Source organism: Telopea speciosissima, chromosome 1 (genome assembly GCF_018873765.1).
Source record: "Telopea speciosissima isolate NSW1024214 ecotype Mountain lineage chromosome 1, Tspe_v1, whole genome shotgun sequence".
Lineage (NCBI taxonomy): Eukaryota > Viridiplantae > Streptophyta > Magnoliopsida > Proteales > Proteaceae > Telopea > Telopea speciosissima.
In genome coordinates, this window is record NC_057916.1 from 27808820 (window position 1) to 27834930 (window position 26111).

The window sequence follows — 26111 nt, forward strand, 5'->3', positions numbered from 1 at the left end:
TTACAAGAGGGTGCACAAACTATAGTGAAAGTGGATGGACATATATGGGAGGGTATGAGATTTGATGCAAAGGTAAATAGTTGAATTTGAGGTTGAAATTTAACACACAGCCTCATTGGACCACTCTACCAGATTTGCCACATCACTCTTCTATATGGCAAAACTGGGTGTGACCATCAAGAAGATTCCATCCTAAAAGGCCCATGTGGAAAACATTTTTCCTAATAATAATAATAATAATAACAATAGCAACTGAAGAAAGAAGCTACTCCAGGCATGCTATTACAAAATAATTTAACACTAGCAAATATGTTGATTTGTACAATTAGTTCATCCAAAGGGGCCTGGAAAAAAAGAAAGGAAATGTCCTTTTTTGTCATATACAACCACAAAATTTTCTCCAGTTATTACGCTGGGATAACCTGTGGTCCAATAGGAGATGACCCATCGTCCTCCACAGTCCCTGCCTCTGTGGTCTGTGTATTCTTCTCTTCTTCATCTAGGAATCCTTGCTTGAACCTATCATAATTTGAGGGCTCAGCTGACGTGAATGGACGCTCCCCTAATACTTTAACCAAGTCTTCTTGGTGCAAGACCTCTTTCTCAAGCAACAGCTCAGCAATCTGTGCAACATGTTCTTTGTGCTCCTCTATCAGCTGCACAGTGCGTTCATAGGCCTTGCCTACCCATTCCCTAACCTCATTGTCGATCATTGCCCCCATCTTGCTGCTATATGGCTTGATCATCTCATATGAATCCTCCCTAGGAGGAAAAGAGAGTAGACCTACCTTGTCACTAAAACCATAGACAGCCACCTGGGCATAAGTCATCTTGGTCACCTTCTCCAAATCATTCTGTGCTCCTGTTGAGATTTTTCCCAACAAAACCTGCAAAAGAGGAACAACAATCTGTCACAGTGAAATGGCTTAAGCAAGTCACAAGAAAGGATAAAATCTGTAGTTTGAGACACACTTCAAGTCTCTTTTCTTTGGTTCAAGATTTTTCAAGTTGTAAACATTTTGCCATGTAATGAGAGAAGTACCTGCTCTGATGCTCGGCCCCCAAGGGTCATGCATGTCATATCAAAGAGCTGCTCTTTGGTCATTAGAAGGTTTTCATTTGGAACATATTGAGCAAAACCAAGCGCTGCAGTACCACGTGGAACTATTGTCACTTTGAGCAAGGGCTCCGCATGTTCCAAGAACCACCCAGCAACAGCATGACCTGATTCATGGTATGCAACGGTCCGGCGTTCCAACTTGCTTATTACCTGCTTAGCCAAAAGAGGTTGGAATGATTAAAGGGAAGAGGAATAAAGTGACTTGTTTCAGGAGCAATAAAGGAGATTCATGTTTTCTGCAAGCTTTTCCAGTTATGGATAAAAAAAAGAGTTTTGATACTATAAGGAAAAGTCAACAGATTTATACAATTATCCTGATTACTTCGAAAAAAATCCTTTACTGGGGGCACTGTTAAATGAACAATTATTTACCTAGAACATCAATAGCAACCCATGGTGGAAGTTTCAGTAAGACTTTTCCCAATTTTTGGATGAGAAACGAAAATCCAAGGGAACACAAATATTTCCATAGATTTAGTTAAGAGGTCAGATGAGTTATTATCGTTAAAACAGTCTCGGTTTCAATAGATCATAACTTGACTAATCAAAAGATTATTAAAATTTAAGAGTGCCATATGCAATTAAAGAGATCCACAGCTGCAGGGAATTTAGCAGTCAAAAAAGAAAAAATCATAGCGTCTTTTCAAGAAGAAAGAACTAAAAGAATCCTAAAAAACACTCGCCCATATATCTAAGAATAAAGAACAGCAATAGGAAAGCAAATGAAAGCAGCAAAAAATATCCTAGAAAAGCAACACTCTATTTAATCTTTTGTTAATAGCATTCTGAAAAACTTGCCCTAAAAGATCTTCACCAACAAAACACCATGTGCAGAACTAACTGGAAATAAAGGAGAAAAGGAAGGGAAGTGTGCATAATCTATACTGTTGCATGCTCCTGTTTTGGATGGTAAACCTACACTCTGTTTAAACCTTGACCTCTTCTGCTGATTTTACTTCCAAGGAACCAAAGATCCTCTCAAGGTGAGGGACACTGATTTCTAAATTGATGATTCGCATCATATTCCTTCTTCAGTAGAGGAAGGAGCAACTAGTGCTCATAAGAAAGTGATTCACCAAGCAAACCTATGAAACAAGCAGGTAACTAGGACCTCCACTAGTCATCATATACAACCACAAGGTCTCCAACTACACATCAGCCACCAAAGCATTCCCAAGTCCTTTAAGGAGTATTGTTAGATGGAGAAATGGGCCTTTCCCTATGATGCAACATCTCGAACAATCAATATATTAGGTTTCATTTTAGTGGCATGTGGATCCAAGGAGTCTTTAAACATAACATATGTAGCTTAATTCTAGAACAAACAACTACTGTTCAAATAGCAATCTTCAAAAATCACACCCTTCCACCAACTAATCAAGGAAGACTGGCAAAGCCTTTATTTCTATCAAACAATGTTCAACCAACAGATCTTGACTGAGTAAAAACTTTGGTGTAGGCGATTCTCTCAAAAATAGTCAACAGCAGACAAGATTGGTCTACTGTCCATCAGCTCATCTCCACAACCTCCATGACAACCCCCCCCCAAAGCGCAGTAGAGAGAGAGTGGGAAGGAGACAAGGAGGAAAGGGAAAATCCAGGGCATTGTCCCCTCATTCAACTGTGTCAAAAGCTTTTTGAAAATCCATAGGCCCTGAGCGGGTTAGGATGCAGGGACCCATTCTTCGGGCCTTGTATTGGCAGTTCAGTCAGAGAATTGATCCTCCCACATTACATGTAGTAAGGAATACTGCTTGCCTTGTAGGCAAGGGATTACCAGCTAAAAAAAGATTTCCCATTGCAATTGGATCATTTGATTCTGAAAAGGAGGCCCTTGGAGATTTCATCACATAATCAAGGAGGTACTCCGTACTCCCATAGCAACATATACATTTTCTGCTTAGCCTACCTGGCCTTGTATGACTATACGTTTTCTCTCCTCTCCTGCAATAAGTTTTTTGCTATTGATAAAAAAATAATGTCATAGACATCATATTCTTGCATTTACTGATAATTCCCTTAATTCCAAAATTATATGCTGTCCAGAAATCCAGTAAAAAGGGCTTGGGATATCCTACCACCCGTCATATTAATTTCAAAAATCTGCAGTTCCATGAAAATCTTATGTATCCTACATATCCCATTAGTCACCTTCTAAGACACCATTAAGAATTTATTAAACTATGGTCCACAGATTCGGATAGCAATTCATCAAACCTGAGAAAACTAAGAATTTGGAAAACCGCCATGGAAATAAACTTCTAAGATACTAGAAAAATGTTCTGGATAACCCTGAGCTTCCTCTGATTAACACAGCAATAACAAACAGAATCCCAAGCATTTGTCATCACAGAATCAAGAATTTCATCAAAAGCTTTAACAACATGGAAGAAGGTACCAGCTAGGCAGCTAAACTAAGAAAATATGGCCCTGGGATATAAAATCTAATGCTCATCTTGGTGCCTTGGCCATTCCTAGGCACCATGATCACGGGTTATTCTCTTGCTCTCCTAGGCACCATGATAACTAAACTGTTATATATGCTCATTACGTCAAAAGCAGCATGAAATGAACTTCAGCCTAATGGAGAAACAACTAATGTATCATATAACGCAGCACAAAAATAGCCAAAAAGAAATACGCAGAAAGAAAACTCACCCTGTTTTTTTTCTCCAAACCACCTATTATCCTATCTATAGCTGCCTCAAAATGATCCAACGTGATCTGTGTTCCCTCACTTCTCGCAGCAATTAAAGCAGCTTCATTACAAACATTTGCGATGTCGGCTCCAGCAAATCCAGGAGTGAGGGCTGCAAGTCTCTGAGAGAAATATGATGGTTCATGATCAAGTTTGAGCTTTTTCAGATAAACCTGGAAAATCTGGTCACGGCCTTTGATATCAGGTTTATCGATGGCTATTTGGCGATCAAACCGACCAGGCCTTAAGAGTGCTTTGTCTAGAATGTCAGGTCTATTAGTTCCAGCAAGCACAACTACTCCAGCAGTGGTTCCAAATCCATCCATTTCAACAAGCAATTGATTAAGTGTACTTTCACGCTCATCATTGGCACCTGTCAAGCCTCCTCTGCCCCTTGCTCGACCAATTGCATCGATTTCATCAATAAAGATTATACTGGGAGCACATTGTCTGGCTTCTGTAAACAAGTTCCTAACCCTAGATGGCCCAACCCCAACAAACATCTCCATAAAATCTGAACCTGATATAGACAGGAATGGAACACCAGATTCACCTGCAGTTGCCTTTGCAAGAAGTGTCTTACCTGTGCCTGGAGGACCCACAAGAAGGGCACCTTTTGGGATTTTTGCTCCTAGATCTTCATATTTCTTAGGGTTTTTGAGAAAGTGCACAAACTCCATAATTTCTTGCTTTGCTTCATCACAACCAGCAACATCCTTGAAATATACCTAGAGAACCACAAAAAACTAATTAGTTATTAAGATAAAATAGAAAAGATACTCTTGAGTAATTTATGCTACATGGATGAAGGCTAAAGGAAATAACTTTTTTTAACTACTCCTTATTTCCAGCAGTACGGAGAACAGGAACTGGCTCAAGAAATAAAGACAAGACACTGGCTAATGGAAAACAGTACCAACTTCAAAATAGAAGAAAAAAACAGTAAACTATAGAATCCCTCTTGGCCAGATTATTCAGATAAAAACAATCCAAAATCAAAGAAACTGAAAAGCATAACTCACCTTGTTCTTGGAATTTTTATCCAGTTTAGTCACATGGGCTTTTCCAATATTAAATATTCCACGGCTACCTCTACCACCACTGCCACCAATGCCAAAACCACCCTGCATTCTTCGTCCCATGTACAATAGAGATCCTAAAATCAAAGCTGTTGGTGCAAATCTCATCAACTCTTGATACCAAACCATTTCAGAGACATAAGTTACAGGAACAAAATCATGAGAGTCTATCCCCAATGCTTCTTGGGCTTCCTCCAACTTCTCCTCAAAGGATTCAACACTCCCAATATTGAAAAAATATTTGTACTGACTCACATTTCCTCCACTGTGGGTACCATCCGTAGATCCTTGGATAACATCATCATTGGTTTGATTGGAAATGCGGGGGGAGCTCCTGACATACACTTTTGCAACTGATTTATTGGAAACAACAATTTGATCCACAAGACCAGGTTCTAGAAGCTTGTTCTTGAACTCTTGGTAACTGATCTGCAAAATGAAATTTCAAATTTTATTACATTAGAATCAGAATCAGAAGTTTACATTCCATTTATGAAACTGCAAATGATTGTAGTGAGAAACAAGAAAGAGTTCATAACCACAACAAACATGGTGGAGGGCCGGTGGGGGGAAAGGAATATCTTAGAAGAAATCAGATTTGCAGGGGAGAGAAGAACGCACAAGAAGAAGGGAAGGGGGGAAGAAGAAGATGGCACAAGCATTTTTGGCTACACAGGCACTCACAAACACTTCACTATTCCATTCTATTCAATCTGTTCTCACGTTGGTTAGAATGCAAGTATTTAAAGGAAAAAACAAAGACAAAAACCAAAGACAACTGAAATAACTTTCTATCGATCTCCAACATATCCTACCCAAATTAAAAGATTACATAATACTTTCCCAAATAAAATAAACTTCCTAAAAATCTTACTAGACCCAAGACTCAAACTGGACCCGGTTCATCTCCAACTGGATACCCAACTGGGTTTGGGTCGATCCAAGGTAGTGCACCTACATCAAAACACCTCTCCTTCACTCACAATTAAAACTCTCAATCAAAGTGTCTCCAAGCATATGCAGATAGCAGTACAGTCTACAATCTAAGGACTTATACTATTGGTAGATATGCCTTTTACATTTAAGAGGCTATCAATTTAAGAATAACACTAAAATTTTATATATTACTTAGGAGCTGCTAGTATATACTTAGCAGATAGTATCTTGTTTGGGATTTCCAGCAAAGATAAAAAAAAACTATTCTTTTCAAGCTTCAAAACCAAGTTTTGGATGAAGTTTTAATGATTCTCATGCATTCTGAAGAGCTTTACAATTATTGTTCTAGATAGAAATCAAAAGACAAATCTTGCCTTTCCCCATATTTTGCTTCTTATCTACCGAATAGATAATTATTTGTCAGTTTCTCATATAAATTTCTTTTCCACTTGCCACTCTTATAGCTATTGGATCGTGTATACTTTACGAAGAAAACGTAATTTTAAACTAAATAAAGAAAACTTCCAGACCATGTCAACAGTAAATAATCCTACCAAACTTCTAGTAGTCTTTATAATATATAAGAAACTGTAAGGATTTATGACCTTACAATTTTAACCAGAATCACATATATATTTCAATTCTGGCCCCTGTATGAATCAAAACATTTGGGTAATCTCAAGTGAGATCATTAGATTCTGCTATGATGGGTCAAACATGGTAACTACACTGAGGATATAATCAGATGGCCCACTATAATATCATAAGATCGAATTAGGAGGTGTCGTTGGTCTGTAGAAAATGAATTTGTTCAATTCAGTTGAGAATCACCAGGGGCTAAGCAGTACTGGTGGAATCAGGTAAAAGAGCTGCCAGGGTGGGTGGGAATTGCATTGAATGCAACAAGGTATCAAGAACGTATAGAGGCCAGCAAAACACAGGAGATAAAATACTTTGAAGTGCCACTTAATGATTTCCGAAATATGTAAAATCAACCCCACATCAAAGGAATAGTCTTATCCTTGGATAAGGCTACTCACCTTGTTCTGATATGAAAAATCCAACGGGTGGGAAGACTTCTGTATTATCGTTTTACTCACATTGATTTGCAATTTGGTCTCAGGCACATTGCCAATCTATTATAATTTTATTTTTTAAAGATACACCTACATGGGGGGGGGGGAATGTAAAAGCACACCCCCAGCCATATAAAAAGCCCTAGTAACGTTAACTATAAAGAGCCCTATATAATGAGAGATGTAATAGTAGTCCCGCACCAAGTAACAACCGCCAGGGATTTATTTAAGTATATGTTATAGTTTCTATTCAGAAGCTTCATACCCAGGCAGGTAGAACTTAAATCTTCCATTCATGATGGTCAATGCTACATTAAGAAAGAACAGCCAAAGAAGTTTATGCAATCAGGCCAACAGGTGAAAGCCCATAGATCCAAAAACCGATCTGCAGCACTGTCTTCTGCACAACCTAGATACACACAAGTGTTTGTTCTAGTTCCCACCTTAGGTCTCCTAGGGTCTTGTATCCTAACATAAGCTATACAACCCCAAACCTTAAGAGTGTCATATCTACAGGGATGGTTATGCTGTAGTTCATAAGGTGTAGAAGTCGATTTTGAATTTGGTAGTCTATTTAGAATGTGATTTGCAGTCAACACTGCTTCTCCCCAATAGCAAGAGGGCATGCCAGCTGTCAATAACATAGAGTTTAACATCTCTGTTAATGTCCTGTTCTTTCTTTCAGCTATGCCATTGAATTGAGGTGAGTAAGGAGCAATAGTTTCAAGGATTATGCCCGCAGAGGCACAGAATTCCTTGAACTCTGTCAATTTGTATTCTCCTCCCCTATCATTTCTAAATCTTTTAATTTTCAAGTTCAACTGATTTTCTACCCTATTCTTGAAAATTTTAAAATTTTAAAATGCTTCATCTTTAAATTTTAACAGATATAAATGACAATATTTAGAAAAATCGTCTATAAATGTTATCAAATACTTCCGACCTCCTCTAGTTGTGTAGCTTGTAAAGTCACAAATGTATAGGTTCAAGAAGTTGAGTGCTCCTAGAAACCGGTGTGAAAGGTTTTCTAGTTATTTTGGTTTGAGCACACACTTTACATCTGTTAAATCTAATAGAAGTGTCTAATGGTAAATTATGAGTTTTAGCTAGTTTGAGCATTTTCCTATAGTTCACATGTCCTAACCTACAGTGTAGTATTTTGGGATCAAGTGAAATATGATTAACCTGGTTTATTGTCTTATTAGCTAAACTCAACCTAAACATACCGTTCAAATTATAAACACATCCAAAATAAAAAGAGTTAACAGACAGTGTTACTCTCCCACTATTAAAAATAATAGACATGCCAGCATTAAGCACAATTCCAATTGAAATTAAATTCTTTTCAAAACCAGGATAGACTTTAACATTTTTCAAAGTAAGTATTTTACCTGATGATAGAACTAAGTTCGTTGTCCCTTGTTGAGTCACTTCCATGACGTCTCCATTTGCAACAGTGACAGTCTTTGCTACTTGAACAACATCAGTTAGAAGGTTCTTGATATTGCAAACATGTCAAGTCGCTCCAAAGTCTAACCACCAATCTGAAGATGTACTGGCCAACCCCTTACCTTTGCCAACCATGGCAACAAAATTGGTAGGCTCAGTCTTGTCCACCATCATGTGAACTTCCTTCTTTGGTGTGTCAGTGTTCCCTTTCTTAGGACCCCTGCACTCAGATGCATAGTGACCCCACTTTCCACAGTTGTTGCACTTGCCCTTCTTTTTAAAGCTAGTCTTTTTGGCTTTCAACTGTTGGGGTTCTTTCTTAGGTGGCTTGGACTTCCTAGGATTTTTCTTGGGTTGTGAAACTAAATTGGCAGATGCCTGTTGTTGTTTTACCATCTCCAAGTTTTTCCTGGTTCTGTTCTCATCTTCGATTTTAATGAACCGTTTGAGATTATCCAGCCCCACTTGGGTTTTCTTCCTATACATCTCAGTTTTAAAGGAATGTCAGGTAGAGGATAACTTGAAAATAATGGCACCCACTAAGAATGCATCAACCATATGGATATTCTCTTAGTTCAGTTTTGTTCTCAAGTTCTCAAAGTCTGTTACTTGAGGAGTGATTTCCTTGTCTTCTTGAAACTTGAAATCCATGAACTTATCAACCAAGTGGGTCTTTGATAGTTCCTCTTCCTTTTTGAATTGGGCATCTAAATTGTCCCAAATTTCCTTAGCAGTCTTGAACTTGCTATATGTTTTTGCAAGTCTATCTGACAAACAATTCAACAAATAGTCTTTGCAAAAATCCTCATCACTCGCCAATTGATGTTCCTCAATACCATCATAATCATTGAAAGTACCCTATACGGTGTAGAATACATTCAAGTATTTTAAACCAAACTGAGTCTTCCGTTTCCATGTATTGAATTCAGATCCACCAAAGTATTCTAGTTTGGTCATCTCAAACGGAATCGTGTGTTTCTCCATCTCAAATTATTTAGGTTTTCAAAAATTAATTTCGAAACCAAAATCAAAACGACCGCACCTGATAGGAACGGAGAACCTGAGAAAGTCAAAGACTGGAGAAGCTGGGCAAAGACAACAAATCCAAGAGAGCTGCACGGGCAGAGGCACTTCTTGTTCGCTGGTGCCGCGTGAGCTGCTGGTCACGATTGATGATCAAATCCAAAAATAAAATTTTTGCTCACCTTTTTTGAACCAGGGAAAAGCTTTCGAAAAGCTTCTAACAAGATTCGTTTGCTTCCTTCTTTTGTCTTCCGTTTTTTTTTTTTTTTTTTTTTTTTTTATAATCAATCAATCAAGACAAAACTTGATTAAAAGCTTTGACTAAGAAAAAAAAAACAAACTCTTTTGCCAAAAACAAAATCCTGGAAACTTCCCTTTCTCTTTTTTTTTTTTTTTTAATAAACCAAGTAATCAATGCTGTCTCTTTCACCTTTATGACAATCAATCAAATCAAATCAAACTTTTGGCTTTTGAATCGGCAGACTTTCTAACGCTCTCTTGATTCTGCTTTTGGTTTTCCTTTGATCAAAACAATAAAGAATTAAAGGGAAATCATATGAGGGAGGCCAGGACCGTGATTCCCGATCTACAAGCCAGAGTCGATCAACATTCACACGCCAGAACGTTGAAGGCAAAACCGTGAGGCACGACTGAAAAACCAAAGTCGATCAACAAACTATAGCCGTGAATGAGAAAGGTAGCACAATCGAGACGAACACCGAAGCCGATGGTTCTTCTTCAAAGCCGATTACAAAAATAAAAATTTTAATGCTTTAAGATTGTTAGGGTTTAGGGTTTAAGTGTTAAGGTTTAGGGTTTAAGCACTGGTTGCTTAAAGCTTTACACCCTGTGTATCAAGTTTGGAATACTCAGGTTGCTGCCTAGGGTTTAGGTCACATTGTTTTTTATGATTATATGTTGGTTTTCCCTATAAATACTAGCTGGAGGCAGCAGCCTGGGTATTCCAAACTTTATACATAGGGTGTAATGCTTTAAGCAACCAGTGCTTAAACCCTAAACCCTAACACTTAAACCCTAAACCCTAACAATCTTAAAGCATTAAAATTTTTATTTTTGTGTAATCGGCTTTGAAGAACCATCGGTTTCGGTGTTCGACTTGATCGTGCGCTACCTTTGTCATTCACGGCTACAGTTTGTTCATCGACTTTGGGTTTTCAGTCGTGCCTCACGGTTTTGCCTTCAACGTTCCCTCATGCGATTGTTGATCGACTCTGGTTTGTAGATCGGGAATCACGGTCCTGGCCTCCCTCGTGTGATCGGCTTTATAGTTTCCCTTCAATTCTTTATTGTTTTGATAAGGAAAACCAAAAGCAGAATCAAGAGAGCGTTAGAAAGTCTGCCGATTCAAAAGCCAAAAAGCCAAAAGTTTGATTTGATTTGATTGATTGACATAAAGGTGAAAGAGACAAAGCATTGATTACTTAGTTTATTTTTTTTTTTAAAAAGAGAAAGGGAAGTTTCTAGGATTTCGTTTTTTGAGAAAGCTTTTGTTTTTTTTTTTTCCTTAGTCAAAGCCTTTAATCAAGTTTTGACTTGATTGATTGATTTTAAACAAAAAAAAACCGGAAGACAAAAGAAGTAAACGAATCTTGTCAGAAGCTTTTCCCTGGTTCAAAAAAGGTGAGCAGAAATTTTATTTTTAGATTCGGTCATCAACCGTGACCAGCAATGCATGCGGCACCAGCGAACAAGAAGCGCCTCTGCCTGCGCACGCAGCACTCTTCGATCTGTCCTCTCCGCCCAGCTTCGCCAGTCTCTAAACTTTCTCAGGTGCGAACGTTTTGATTTTGGTTTCAAAATTAATTTTTGAAAACCTAAATAATTTGAGATGGAGAAACACACGGTTCCGTTTGAGATGACAAAACTAGAATCCTTTGGTGGATCTGAATTCAATACATGGAAACGGAAGACTCAGTTTGGTTTAAAATACTTGAATGTATTCTACACCGTAGGGTATTTTCAATGATTATGATGATATTGAGGAACACCAATGGGCGAGTGATGAGGATTTATGCAAGCACTATCTGTTGAATTATTTGTCAGATAGACTTGCAAAAACATATAGCAAGTTCAAGACTGCTAAGGAAATTTGGGACAATTTAGATGCCCAATTCAAAAAGGAGGAGGAACTATCAAAGATCCACTTGGTTGATAAATTCATGGATTTCAAGTTTCAAGAAGACAAGGAAATCACTCCTCAAGTAACAGACTTTGAGAACTTGAGAACAAAATTGAACCAAGAGAATATCCCTATGGTTGATGCATTCTTAGTGGGTGCCACTATTTTCAAGTTACCATCTACCTGGTTTTCCTTTAAAACTGAGATGTATAGGAAGAAAACACAGGTGGGGCTGGATGATCTCAAACGGTTCATTAGAATCAAAGATGAGAACAGAGCCAGGAACAACTTGGAGATGGTGAAACAACAACAGACATCTGCCAATTTAGTTTTAATAACCCAAGAAAAATCCTAGGAAGTCCAAACCACCTAAGAAAGAACCCCAACAGTTGAAAACCAAAAAGACTAACGTTAAAAAGAAGGGCAAGTGCAACAATTGTGGAAAGTGGGGTCACTATGCATTTGAGTGTAGGGGTCCTAAGAGAGGGAACACTGACCCACCAAAGAAGGAAGTTCACATGATGGTGGACAAGACTGAGCCTACTAACTTCGTTGCCATGGTTGGCAAGGGTAAGGGGTTGGCCAATACATCTTCAGATTGGTAGTTAGACTCTGGAACGACTTGTCATGTTTGCAATAGCAAGAACCTGCTAACTGATGTTCAAGTAGCAGAGACTGTCACTGTTGCAAATGGAGACGTCGTGGAAGTGGCTCAACAAGGGACAGCGAACTTGTTTCTATCATCAGGTAAACTACTTACTTTGAAAAATGTTAAAGTCTATCCTGGTTTTAAAAAGAATTTAATTTCAATTGGAATTTTGTTTGATGCTGGCATGTCTATTATTTTTAATAGTGGTAGAGTAACACTGTCTGTTAACTCTTTTTATTTTGGATGTGCTTATAATTTGAATGGTATGTTTAGGTTGAGTTTAGCTAATAAGACAATAAACCAGGTTAACCACATTTCACTAGATCCCAAAATACTACATTGTAGGTTAGGACATGTGAACTATAGGAAAATGCTCAAACTAGCTAAAACTCATAATTTACCATTAGACACTTCAATTAGATTTCATAGATGTTAAGTGTGTGCTCAAACCAAAATAACTAGAAAACCTTTCACATCGGTTTCTAAGAGCACTCAACTTCTTGAACTTATACATTCTGACATTTGTGACTTTAAAAGTCACGCAACTAGAGGAGGTCGGACGTATTTGATAACATTTATAAACGATTTTTCTAGATATTGTCATTTATACCTGTTAAAATCTAAAGATGAAGCATTTGAAAATTTTAAAAATTTCAAGAAAAGGAAAGAAAATCGGTTGAACTTGAAAATTGAAAGATTTAGGAGTGATAGGGAAGGAGAATACAAATTGATAGAGTTCAAGGAATTCTGTGCCTCTGCGGGCATTATCCTTGAAACTACTGCTCCTTACTCATCTCAATCAAATGGCATAGCTGAAAGAAAAAACAGGAAGTTAACAGAGATGTTAAACTCCATGTTATTGACAACTGGCATACCCTCTTGCTATTGGGGAGAAGCAGTGTTGACTGCAAATCACATTCTAAATAGACTACCACATTCAAAACTAACTTCTACACCTTATGAACTATGGCATAACCATCGTTGTAGATAGGACGACCATCCCTGTAGATAGGACACTCTTAAGGTTTGGGATTGTATAGCTTATGTTAGGATACAAGACCCTAGGAGACCTAAGGTGGGAACTGAAACAAACACTTGTGTGTATCTAAGTTGTGCACAAGACAGTGTTGCAGACCGATTTTTGGATCTATCAACCATTGTGATGATAGAATCTAGGGATGCTATATTCTTTGAGGATAAATTCCTCAAAGATAAATGTCTGACCTTGCCTGGTCTGACTGAAATGGTTACAGAATCACCTTTGAAATCTGAACTAATTGTTTCTGACACTACTTCCACAATGCTCCCTGAATCAGAGCCTAAAAGAGTATCTACTAGAGATCGAGTACCCAAGAATTTTGGTGAGGATTTTGTGACCTACCATTTAGAGGTTGATCCATCCACCTATAAGGAAGCGATGAGATCTAGGGACTCACTGCTATGGAAAGAAGCCATTGATGAGGAAATGAGCTCTTTAATGCAGAATGAGACCTGGCACCTTGTTGATCTGCCTAGAGGGCCTAAGGCAATAGGATGTAAGTGGGTACTGAAGAAGAAACTTAATCCGGATGGGTCTATAGCCTAGTATAAAGCACAATTAGTAGCTAAGGGCTATACCCAGGTACGTGGGAAAGATTATTTTGACATCTACTCCCCGGTCTGCCATTTGGCAACGATAAAGATTCTTCTTGCCATAGCATCTATTGAGCACTATGTTGTGCATCAAATGGATGTAAAAACGGCTTTCCTAAATGGAGACCTAACAGAAGAAATCTACATGAACCAACTTGAAGGGTTTGTCATGGAAGGTTCTGAAAAGAGAGTTTGTAAATTAAACAAATCTCTCTATAGTCTTAAACAAATACCTAAATTATGGCATGAGAAATTTGACAAGACAGTAAAAAGCCTTGGTTTTCAGACCAGCAACTCAGATAAATGCCTTTTATTTTTTGTCTAAGTCAAACAAGGTCGCAATTATTTATTTGTATGTAGACGACATGTTGATTCTAAGTTCTGATCTCTCTGTAGTGAGTAACAATAAAGAAACCTTGTCCAAAGAATTCGACTTGAAAGATCTTGGTGTGGTAGACACCATTCTTAGGATGAGAGTAAGCTTCCGTGAGCAAAGGATCACCCTTAGTCAGTCTCATTATATTGAGAAGCTACTAGCTAGTTGGGGATACAGTGATTGTAAACCGATTGAGACGCCCTATGACTATAACAAACGGTTGAAACCTAACACAGGTGACACCGTGAATCAGTTAGAATATTCTAAACTAATTGATAGTCTCATGTATGCAATGAGTTGCACTAGGCCAGACATAGCCTTTACAGTAGGCATGCTAAGTCGTTTCACTAGTAATCCTGGAAAAGAGCATTGGGATGCCCTGACGAGGCTGATGAGATACCTTAAGGGTACTCTAAGTTCTGCTCTATGTTATACTGGACATCCTCCAACTTTGGAAGGATATTCTAATGCATCTTAGTGCTCAGATTTAGGAGACAGCAAATCCACCAGTGGTTATGTATCTACACTAGGAGGAGCAGCTGTAGCATGGAAGTCCAAGAGACAGACTGGTATTGCTCTGTCATATCTATGGAATCGGAACTTTATGCTCTAGCTTCTGCGGGGGATGAAGCAAAGTGGATAAAGGATCTGATCATGGATATTCCATTGAGGAATTTAAAGTTAAACTCTATATCTATATTCTGTGCTAATCAAGCAACAAAGACGATAGTGAATAATTCACTCTTTAATGGTAAGAGGAGACATATTAGGCTGAAACAGACCATGCTGAATTATCGAACAGAACAAAGGATTATCACTTTGATTGATGTGAGATCAAAGGATAATACAGCAGATGCCCTTACAAAGGGATTGACCAAAGATCGAACATTCAAAACTACGGGGGAGATGGGGTTAAAGACCATTTAGTCAGGTCTTAACCTAACCCAGTATTATTTTGAATTATTCGAATCTCATCTAGCCTTAGAAAGCATTCGAGACAGTTTATATGTTTCAGATAACTTAATTAGGTTACTAAGTATGGGGGTTTGTGAAACCATTCCAAATTTGATGGTGTAGAAAATTTTTCATGTGAAGTTTCCTTACTTCGTTATTCCACAAAGGATTATGAAAAATGTCTGATATGTTTCAATGATATTGTGCTAGTCTTTATGTCATTCCAAATTTGATGATATGTCTTTCATAGTATGGTGTACCATTCCAGATTTGATGATACAACATAAATCTATGACTGATATGACGAACACAGTATTCCAAATGAAAACATGGTATGGTCCTTGTAATAGAGACTATATAGGATCGAGTTCTTGTAAAGAAACTTGATGATGATGCTTATTGTTTTTTATTTACCTTCAGCCATATATGGAATGTACTAAGTTCTTATTGTTGAACTAGATACTATTGCACAAATGATTGAATTCATGTTATCTTATGAAATTCATATTTGACAAATTACAGAGAATGGAGAAGATGGAGGAGAACGGGAGATCTCGATGAGGATGACTTACTTGATGAGTAAAGTCACATGGATTGCAAGGACTTTTCCTTTTGTCTATTTCTTTTGGTTTAGCCACTTGCATGTGGAACTTTGGATTTATTGTTGAGTTTAGTTTTGATCTAAAATCCTAGATTTATTTTTTGAAGTTTACTTATTTGATTCATTGGATTGTTACTATTCAACTTATTCAATTTATTTTGATTCAATTACTGATTGAACAATGATTTCTATACATGTGTGGTGGTTATATGTAGAACATAGGAAGAGAATGTAAGGGTATTATGGTAATATCCCTTCATATGTTCTAATATAATCCTACTTGTATTATGGCTCAAGCTGTGAGGGGCAACCTAGTAATTAGCCCATCTGACCTAAACCCTAGTTTTCCTATAAATACTAGCTGTAGGCAGCAGCCTGGGTATTCCAAACTTGATACACAACAACCCAAATAATTAAGCACATAGGAACCTCCACTCGGGGGGCACTTTTAAGAGAATGCATAACAGCAGCAGCTAGCATAAATAGTTCATTTTTTTCATTTGCTCTAAATTTCTATTCAGAACTCTTCAAGAAAATTGTTGTTTCTTGCCCTAAAAGGAACCTAACAAAAACCATTGAAGGTGACACTCTCCCTCATTTCATTTTGGATGAAAACTCTGTTTCTTCAACCATATGAATACTTTCAAGATCGTAACTTCTTTTTTGCATTGTGAACTCCAACAATTTCCTGCATCAGATTGATGAGACACTAATCCACAAGCAAGGATCAAGAAGTGAGACTCTATACCCAACACATTCTGTGCTATTTCCTCTACCATTCATGTCTGGACATCTACCATCAAAGCCTGACATGCATTTGCCCAACCCATCTTACTGTTGTCAGTGCACCAGATGTTATCACAAAGACTTCTACTACTAAGGGAAAAACACCACACATTTAAGAACATTGAACCGCGATTCATTCAGAGCAACATCTCCAAGATTTTAGTCTATATTCTCTCAAACTTCTGCCTCAACTGATCCATAGTGAAATAAACCAAGTCATAGTTTTCAAGGCATTGCCTAGGCACCGGGTAGGTGTCCAAGCTCTTTCTTGGATCCAAGGTGATAACACGCCTTGTTGACACTTCACGAGTTTACGTTAATTTATATTTATTGTTTTGTTTTTTTGATGAATATGCTTATATTATATCCTATGCTTTGTTTTTTATGATTATATGTTGGTTTTTTCATATTAGACCAATACCAGTATAATTATATCATATTGCAACGATAAGGCTCCTCTGTTGCATATAAGCATATAATTATATAAAATTATCATTGTTCTATTACATATAGTATACTGTAAGCCTAGGCCTAGGCACCCCTCCGACGACTTGGGTTGCCTAGCCGTTGTGACAACTATGAACCAAGCCTCCATAAGGTATTGCAACATATACACGCTTGAGGAAAGGAATTTAAACCATGATTCCCCATTGGTTGAAAGGAATTATCAACCAGAAGCTCAAGTCAACTATTTAACAATAAAGTTGAATAAAAGTTGAAACTAGCTGCAAAGATGCCCCCAATAACCACTAATTATGCTCTAAACACTTTATATGAAGGCAAAGGGACAACCGACAATGCTGATCACCAAGGTTTAACTGTAGCAGAATACTTGCGATAAAAAAAGGTTTAGTTATATCCAAACTCAAGCCCACATAAGATTTGTAAGGACCACATTGATAATTGCTCCATCATTTCACCCTTGATGTGCAATGATCAGGTCTTGTCCTCCCCCCCCCCTAAAAAAAATAAAAATAAAACTAAAATAAAACCAATGAATCACTGCCACTTGTCTGTGCAGAAGAAAGTTGTAGCTTGAATGTGTCCAAGAGTTTTGTGTTCACAAACTATAAAAGTATAGGTACTGTCATCCTAATAAACCTAACATCATGCAAAAACTGAATTCCAATTATCTTTTTCAGAGAAATGAAACAGTGGAGATACATATATACTAAAAAAAGGACGAAATATTTCACGAGTAAAAAAAAGAACTGACCTGCTTCTGGTCACGAGGACCAAATGAGAACGATGAAAGCACTAAACCGATAAACATTAAAGGAGTCAAATAGTTTTGCAACTGCTTCATGAAATTCTCCTGAAAACTCCCATGACCATCTGTGCTTGAATCCTCTGGAAAAGGGAGGTATAAACAATAACTAAATGCAGAGCGTTACAAAGTCCATTTATCATGGAGGAACAAACTAAGCATATAGACTGAATAGAAACTGATAAAAATCAGATAAGAAGCTAAAATTAATCTGTCAAAGGAAATTTAAAGCAACTTCTGGGTAGCACCACTTTTGTAGTGTTTTTGTTTACAAGTTCACAGCCAATAGCCTGCTATATCAACAAGCAAACTTTGATCAACCCGAACCATCATTCACGGAGTTTTGCATCCATCATTCAGTTTTATCACTACCAGGCTCAATGTGGTTGAAACATGCTTGCCTAATCAGATAATCCCCAACTTAATGAAATGTAACACAATAAATGCAGAGGATTTACAGTGTTTGTCTCCCCAAAAAATGGCTTTTCCCAGCAATAAGCTCATGTACCACAATAGTTGGCTCAGACCATACTAAGCAGCAGTAGTCTTTATACAAATGGCTTGGTTTTGCTAATAAATGCCTTCCCATCACAAGAATGTCCATGTGTTTCAATAATTGACTTACATCACACTGGGCAGTAATAGCCTTTTATATGCATAACCAAAGCAATGGAACATAAAATCTATAATATAGCATATCTCTTCCAAGTGCACTGCTTTCTATGTTTTTTTCCTTATTCTTCATATGAGTTTTCACCATCATCAGAGAGAGACAGAGAGAATATGTAAAATTAATTAAGTTCGCTCCAACGGATACACCATCTAATTTCACATGGATGACAGAAATATGCACTAGTTCTAAATACAATGATTTTGTGGCTTTTCTCCTATCCGTATAAGTGATTCTGGAAGATGTTTTCATATCCGTGGTAACTACTAATGCTATATCCAAAGTCAATGAGAAATTCATTTCTGTTCAGATGTTCAGATCAAAATCAATACACTGTAATCAAATTGTAAAGCCTGTTTATATGTTTAACTTATTTTAAAGAGACGTATAATCATAGTTATTAAGGCGTCGCCCGCGGTTTTCAAGGGTCAAGGTGTTTAGGCGCCTTAGTGGAAAGGCATTACTTTATTATTCTTTTTGCATTTTATCTATTTCCTTTTTTTTTTTTTTGTTTTGTGTATATGATTTTCATATACTGCGATACACCGAATCATTTAAAAACAAAGCAAAATTAAAATATGTAGAATTTTATTCTATTTCTTATATTTTCATCGGCTTGTATACATTATTTCTGTACATTGCGTTACATGGAATCACCTAAGCCAAACAAAAACGGAAAAAAAAAAACGAAAGACCTCACTCCTCACCGTCTCACCCATAACCAAAAGAGAAGAAAGAGAACCTGCGAAAGAGAAAAGGAGAAAAAGAAGCAGCGGCGAGGGTGACTGTCGCGACTCCCTCAGACCTCACTCCTCAGTCCCTCTCAGTCTCCATCCTCGACCGGCGTCCGGCGAGGGGGCGACATCTCCAGCCTAGTAAGTATTGTGGTTTTTTTTTCTTTTTTCCTTCAAAAATCTGAACCCCTTCTAACCTCTCCACTCTCCACCAACATCTCCATCTCCAGCCTCAACCTCCACCGGCGTCCGGCGACATCTCCAGCCTTGAAGGTAAGTATTGTGCTTTATTTTTTTCTTTTTCCTTCTAAACCTCTATCTTCTAAAGTCTAAACCCTTTCTCTAACCATCTCCAGCCTCCACCCCCACCGGCGACATCTCCAGCTTCCACGGGAAGTGTTATGCCTTTTTTTATTTTTTCTTCTTCTAAAGTCTAAACCCTTTTCTTCTAACCTTCTCTGTGTTTCTTCCCTTTGCAACGGTGACCTCTTACATCTTCCAGCACCGCTGTCTTCCTTTACTCTGGCATTCCAGCAGCATCTTCCGGCCAGCAGTAAGTGTCCTTGTTTTCGGTTTCAGTTCTTCTCTTCTTCCGGCCAGCAGCACTTCTTCAGGCCACTGGCCGGTGGCTTTGGCAGCTGCATTTTTTCCTTTTATTCTTCTAGCTTCTTCCTCTTCTTTGTTCCGTGTCTGACCGTCTTCTATTTTTTTTTATTGTTCTTATTCTCCTATACCTTATTCTTCTATGGCTGGCTTCTACTAGTGGTGGCCAGTGGCTTTGGCTGTTGCTGTAATTTCGTGATTCAATGTAAATTGTGCATTTCTTAGTATAATTTATGAAATGCATCTGTTATTGTAAGTTATGCCATCTGTGATCATGTGAGTAAGTAATTATGTGATTCATTGATTTTGTAATTATGTGATTCACTGATTTTGTAATTCTATGATTATGCTATTTTGCAATTCCTTGATCATGTACTTCAATTCTTTCATATTAGTATATAAGTAGAATTATATAAAAATTAATATGCTATTTGTACCTAATAAAATGGTTATATAAAAAGGAACACTAGAACTCCTTGCTCGCCAAGGCAACACCTTGTAGCCGCCCTATCGCCAAGGTGCTTAGGAAGGCCCTCAAACGCCATGGTCGCTTTGCCGCCTTGATAACTATGCGTATAATGGATCTTCCATCTGTGAAATTTTCCAAGAATTTCCTCTAGACTCGTATCTTATCCTTTTCAACACTCTCTTGCGAACAGAAAAATCAATTGCATTTTTTCCATTTGGTATTTTACCAATTAAAAAAAGAAAGGAGCAATGTAGTTGATTTTGCGATAACAAAATCAGGTCACATACCTTTTGACTCGGTTTTTTGATTGTTCCCTTTGGGAATTTCCTTGTTACCCTTTGGAGAGAAATTTTCGTAGTCTGTAAATCACAAGAGAGAAACCAAAAAGGAGGGGAATAGAAGTCAAAACAAAGCTATGAATGAAGTCAAATTAAAAGCCACGTAAACTATACGGTTGATTTAATCCTTACTTCTCTTTTTGCCGGCATTATCAGAAAAAAATCGTCGAAGTCTAGGGTTTGCTATAATGGAATTCAAATCCGACAAGTGCGTCCTCAGCTCCTTCTTCGCTCCTAAGAAAGTCAGATATCCTCTATGAAATCCTAACCTAACATCCTCAGCCCCAAGGGAAGCAGGCCCATGTAGAGGTTGCAGAAGCGCTTCATCCAGAATGGCAGTCCTTCCGGCAGAACCACCCAAAAATCCGCTCTGCAAAACGGAAATTACCGGCTCACGACAAGGGATGAGAAGAAGTCCAAATTAATCAAATTGATAAAATCAATTGGAATAACAGAAGAGAAAAATAATTGGAATAAACTAAAAATAACGAATAATGAAAAATTAGGAAAGAATCTTACCTGCTGGAAGCTCGATCGTGCCGATCGTGAAAGGGAACGACCAATTCTAGAAAGCATCATCATTCGTTCAATCTGAGCATGAAGCAGTAAATGATTTAACGGAGAAAATTCCCTGAAGAAGCAGATCCAGGAATCGAAGAAGCCAAAAAGGAAAAAAATTGAATAATTCGTGGGAAAGCAGTGACTAGGTAGATGTCAAGGAATGCTGGTTGTTCGTCCCAAGCTCGGATTTTTTAGCAGAGATATCAAATCGCATGGCTCCGTGCAAAGACGCTTCCCCAACACACTGTAAGGAATAGCAAGAAAAATCAAATCAGGGGGTTATATGGCCTTTGGGATTTTTTTTCGTTTTCGTGGGGGCGGAGAGCAAAGGCTATATGCTGGTGAATTGGTGATTGGTGCTGCCGTGACCCTGCCCTCTCGTGTATAGTCTACAGTCCGCTCTTGCTTCCCACGCCTTTTCTCTCTCTAATAATATGATAAAATTTCTTCAATAACCAGATATGTACTTTGTTTTCCTCGATATCGCAAGAAAACCCTTAACCTAACCTTATCTTTGTTTTTTTATTCATTGATAGAGGCAATGGTAGCGGACGCGCGAATACTTGCTCCAACCCTTAACGGTGAATGAAGAGCCTTTGATTACCTGGACTCACCACACAGTTGGCATTTCAGCGGTACGTTTCTCCACGCGCGCGTGTTTTATCTCTTAGAAGAGGAATACGATACCTACAAGTCGGTGGGGATCAGGGGCTGGCAAACGACCACAAGGTCTCTTATGGTTACGCGGCTCAAGCCCATGGTTTTAGAATGGATTTGACTGGCCATGCGGACCAGGTTCAATTGGAATTGGACTAGGCTCCTACTTCCAAGCCAAAAGAATTTTATTTTTTTTTGTTAAAATCTGTAATTTTATTACGAATCACTATCGCGAGATAAATCACGAACTAAAAAGGGAGGGGGGTCGAAAACCAAACCAAGTCGGGACAGAAAAAAATGAGAGGCGCCTTTAATTAAAAATTAGGTTGCATGTATAATAGGACGAGAAACTAAAGCAAAGGAAATATATATAAAATAATAAGATAAAATTAAAACATCATCCACAATGGCCATGGTGGCCCAATCTAAAGATGACGAAAATCACTTAAGGCCCAGTACCATAGGATGACAGTTAGAGAGAACCATCAAGTGGGTAATTTACAAGCTACATCTGAGAAGTAAGACGTCACGGATGGCCTCAGTTTCAAACAAAGAAATCGACAAACCCAAACTAGTCTTACACCTAGCGCCAAGGAGGTGACCATCAGTCATGAATCAAAGAACCATGACTACCTCTCTGCAGAGAGGGAAGCCAAGAACCATCAGTAAAAGGATGAATCACGAATCAAAGAGTCACGACCATCCCTCTGTAGAGAGGGAAGCCAAGAACCATCAATAAACTATAGAAGTAAAGTAACAGGATGGGGGAGGGTGATCGGATGGAATGATTAAAAGACTATGAGAAATGCTATTAGAGATGATTATAGTCCCAAAAAACAAAAACAACTAAAGAGCCAAATACTATTTAGAGAATTATCATTCATGAAGCTGACAAGCTCCTATGAGGAAGGATCATTAAAAACACACTGCCTTATCCATATGTAATAAAGATGAATTATTTTTTCCATTTTTTTGTAATGAATAATGGATTAATCGTGATACTGAAAAAATGAGTTACACCGTGGTTGACCATAAAGATTGGCCCTTGAAGCTTTTATGGAGACGAATAAAATTGACTTTACATGACAATTTTTTTTTACACTAATATTTGATGAATAATGCATTTTTTTGTTTTATATTAAAATAAACAGTAAAAATTCATAGGAAAATTTTACTTTTATGCTCAATTTTACATGGAAACAAACATAGCCAGGAATAAGCAACTATTCATGATATTGAAAAAAAAGTGAGTTTCAACGTAGTTCTACAAAACTTGGATCTTGAAGAGACAAAGAAAACTGACTTTACATGGACAATCTTACTTTTACAAGGAAATTTGGAATATGATCCATTCACACTTAAACCAAACAAACGGGTGGTCAAGAACCGGTCCTGTTTGGGTTTAAACAATATATGCCATGGAAAAGGAAGCCAATCAAACTGAAGAATTAAAACAATACAAATTTGGTAGAGATTTCACAGGTCCTTTTCTCATTACTTGTGCACCAAGGCCCCCAATTACCAAGTCAATTAAGGCAACTAATCTCTAAACCTACTTATTTAATGAAGAAGTCGCTAATCTCCCTTAGGACCCCGGCACTTGGGTAAACCCGCCCAAGCCCTCAGTGGGAAAATAAATAAAAAAACGTAAAGTTGGGCTGCAGTTTTTGGGCTTTGGGTTACGTTTTTTAAAATGAATCCTACGTCAGGATGGCTTGGGCTTGGGCTTGGGTCAATGCCTTTGCTAACTGAAACCTGCTAAAGCCCAAGCTCAAGATTGGGTCCGCCTAAAGAAAACCCGAGACCCTTATATACGTATATCACGTGTATATCACATATTCACATTTATACATGTACATCATATGGTCATAGTGAATTACCATGACACTTCCTACTCTTGACAATGTTGATTAATCGTATTTGCTTTCTATTTCAGGAGGTCTAATATTTAGTTTATAATTGTCAAAAACTATTTGGAATCAGAAACTTTCTTTTCTCACATTGTTTGAGTAAGAGGTGTCTCAATTCCAAAACTCAAAGATATAGCTTTTATCACACTTTGATTTGTTAATTCAGTCGATTTCAAATATTTAGATGATAAAAAACTACTTTTTATCATCTCAAAGTGCAAAATTGACCTAGAATGCATACCAAACGCTGCCTAAATATAAGAGGAAATTTTGAAGTTGGTTGTTTTTATAGAAAAACAATTTGATTGTTATTGTGCTAGGCATTGTGATTATATCTCCAAGGTTCAAAAGTAATACAATTTTAGAATGGTGTACGTAGTGCACGAGGTTCCTGCCAATGCGGGATTTGGGGGAATGGTAGATACATACATAGTCTTACGTACCCCGTTTTATGGAGAGACTGTTTCCTGATTCGAACCCCACAACCATCAGGTTGCAATGGAGCAACCTTACCATTCCGCTAAAGCCTGCCTAACACTAATACAATTTTATTCAGATTGAAAGAGCTAAAAGAGCCAACGGTAGGCCTAAAATGATGCTAAGAGAACTAACGAGGAAAGACATGCATAGCTTAAGATTAGTGACAAGTATAACTCTGAATAGAGAAAATTGATCCATGAAGCTAATTCCATTTAGTTGGGATAAGGCTGAGTTGAGTTGATTTTTCTACATTTTTGTATGCCATAGAAATAATAAAAGCTATTGACCTATTTACATGTAACGCATGTTCAAGATATGATATTCCATAACTTTAATTGAAGGACAAAGTTTTCCCACACCCACCGTAAGGGAGAGTCCCTTGACCAAGAGGTTTAGATGGGGTTGAGAGAGTATTGCGCATCAATGGGGGTACTGTCGATCATTCATAAATAGGGGGCAGTCATTAATGACCCTTGATTGGTGTACATTCCTTCACTGCAAGAAAATTTCCCCCTTAATTGAATTCGAATTTGTGTAACCAATTCCAAATAGTTCAAAAAGCTTGTTAAAATTATCTAGCCAATAAATCCAATATTTTCATGAAAGCAACCAAAAACCTAATAGTAGGACAAGTCTACCTATGAAGATAATTGTACCACAATTAAAAAAGTAAAAAAAAAAAAAAGTCCTTCTAGGCATTATTATTCCTAGTGAAGCATAATGCCTCACTATTTGCCACTTGGCAATACATGGGCTAATCCATGTGATAAGGGACCCAATATCAATCTCAATTACTGAATTGTAATAGTCCAAAGTAAGAAAAGAAAGTTGCTCAAACTTTGATTCAAAATTTTAGTAAAATTATCAAATTGCCATCAAATGGAGATGAATATGATTTAGAGAGAGGGTTCTTGGACCAAGTAGGGTACACTAGACCCTCTCACATTCTTTTTTTTTAAAACCATTATTTCTTTGTCCATAACATAATTGATATAATAATGATTGTGAGGAAGTACGGTGTACGCCTTGGGATCAAAGAGCCTTTTTCCAAAATACAAAATGACATCTTTCGTTTTAACTACAATTTCAACTCATTTTAAGCTGGAATTGTACCAATGGGATTTTTGCCTAATCTTTTATCTTATGGACTAAACTCATGTACTGTCATGTAGTAAATAGTAAAGCGTTATACTTTACAAGGCATAGTGACGAGGAAGAAAACCCAATAAAAAGGGGTATTAGCATACATAGAAGGGGAGTATTATAATCTTCATGACTTTATGAAACATCTCTAATTTAATCATCTCTACCAACATCCCTACTCCAATAGAACCCTAAGTAATTTCTTAAGGCTGTGTTTCCTTTTACCAACGGTGAAGAGAGAACATTTTAAGTCATGACATATGTGCATTTTGTTGTAGATCAACCCGTACGTTCAGTTGGGGTAGATGATGTGCATTATATTTTTGCCTACGTTAACATTTTGAACTCAAAAAAATTAGCAGCCCTACCTTGAATCATCACTCAAATTTGATGTAGCTTATAGGAAATTTTTATTAAACTAGATTGCATGCGGTAATTTTAAGATGGGAGATGGTTCCCCACGTCGCTGGTGTGGGAAGGAAGCTGCTCCACACCAATGGTGGTCCTAAAAAAGGTATCATCCACATAGGGCCACATGTTCAGAGTAAGAGAGAGAAATTAATAAAAAAAAATCCATCTGGTATTGAAATTGCAGTCTAATAACGCGGGAAAGTTTTTCCACTTCAAGATTTTCATTCTTTTGGAGACTCAAAACCTAAAAAGGAACAAGAGTGTCCCAATGCACGAGACTCCCTCTGGTGCAGGATCTGGGAGGGGCAAATTTACACAGCCTTATCCCTTGCTTCATAGGAGAAACTGT

General features: G+C 37.7%; 1 protein-coding gene and 1 long non-coding RNA gene across 3 annotated transcripts; one reads left to right on the forward strand and one right to left on the reverse strand.

Annotated features, from left to right (window-relative positions):
* The first annotated feature begins 244 nt into the window (after nucleotides 1-244).
* On the forward strand, nucleotides 245-15686 carry LOC122663420. The gene is made up of 3 exons (XR_006333110.1): nucleotides 245-328; nucleotides 8511-8515; nucleotides 15673-15686. It is a non-coding gene; the product is annotated as an uncharacterized LOC122663420 (long non-coding RNA).
* LOC122663419 (ATP-dependent zinc metalloprotease FTSH 10, mitochondrial-like) lies at nucleotides 277-21266 on the reverse strand. 2 transcript variants are annotated; one of them, XM_043859116.1, is made up of 8 exons: nucleotides 21120-21266; nucleotides 20733-20970; nucleotides 20550-20621; nucleotides 17736-17866; nucleotides 4841-5326; nucleotides 3779-4546; nucleotides 1043-1270; nucleotides 277-887 (listed from the first exon to the last, which is right to left on the reverse strand). In XM_043859116.1, the coding sequence occupies exons 1-8, from the start codon at nucleotides 21180-21182 to the stop codon at nucleotides 408-410; spliced, it is 2466 nt and encodes an 821-aa protein (XP_043715051.1). In that variant the 5' UTR covers nucleotides 21183-21266; the 3' UTR covers nucleotides 277-407. The 2 variants fall into 2 exon arrangements, with proteins under 2 accessions (XP_043715051.1, XP_043715040.1); XM_043859105.1 differs by having other exon boundaries at nucleotides 17736-17869.
* Between the last annotated feature and the right edge of the window lie 4845 nt (nucleotides 21267-26111).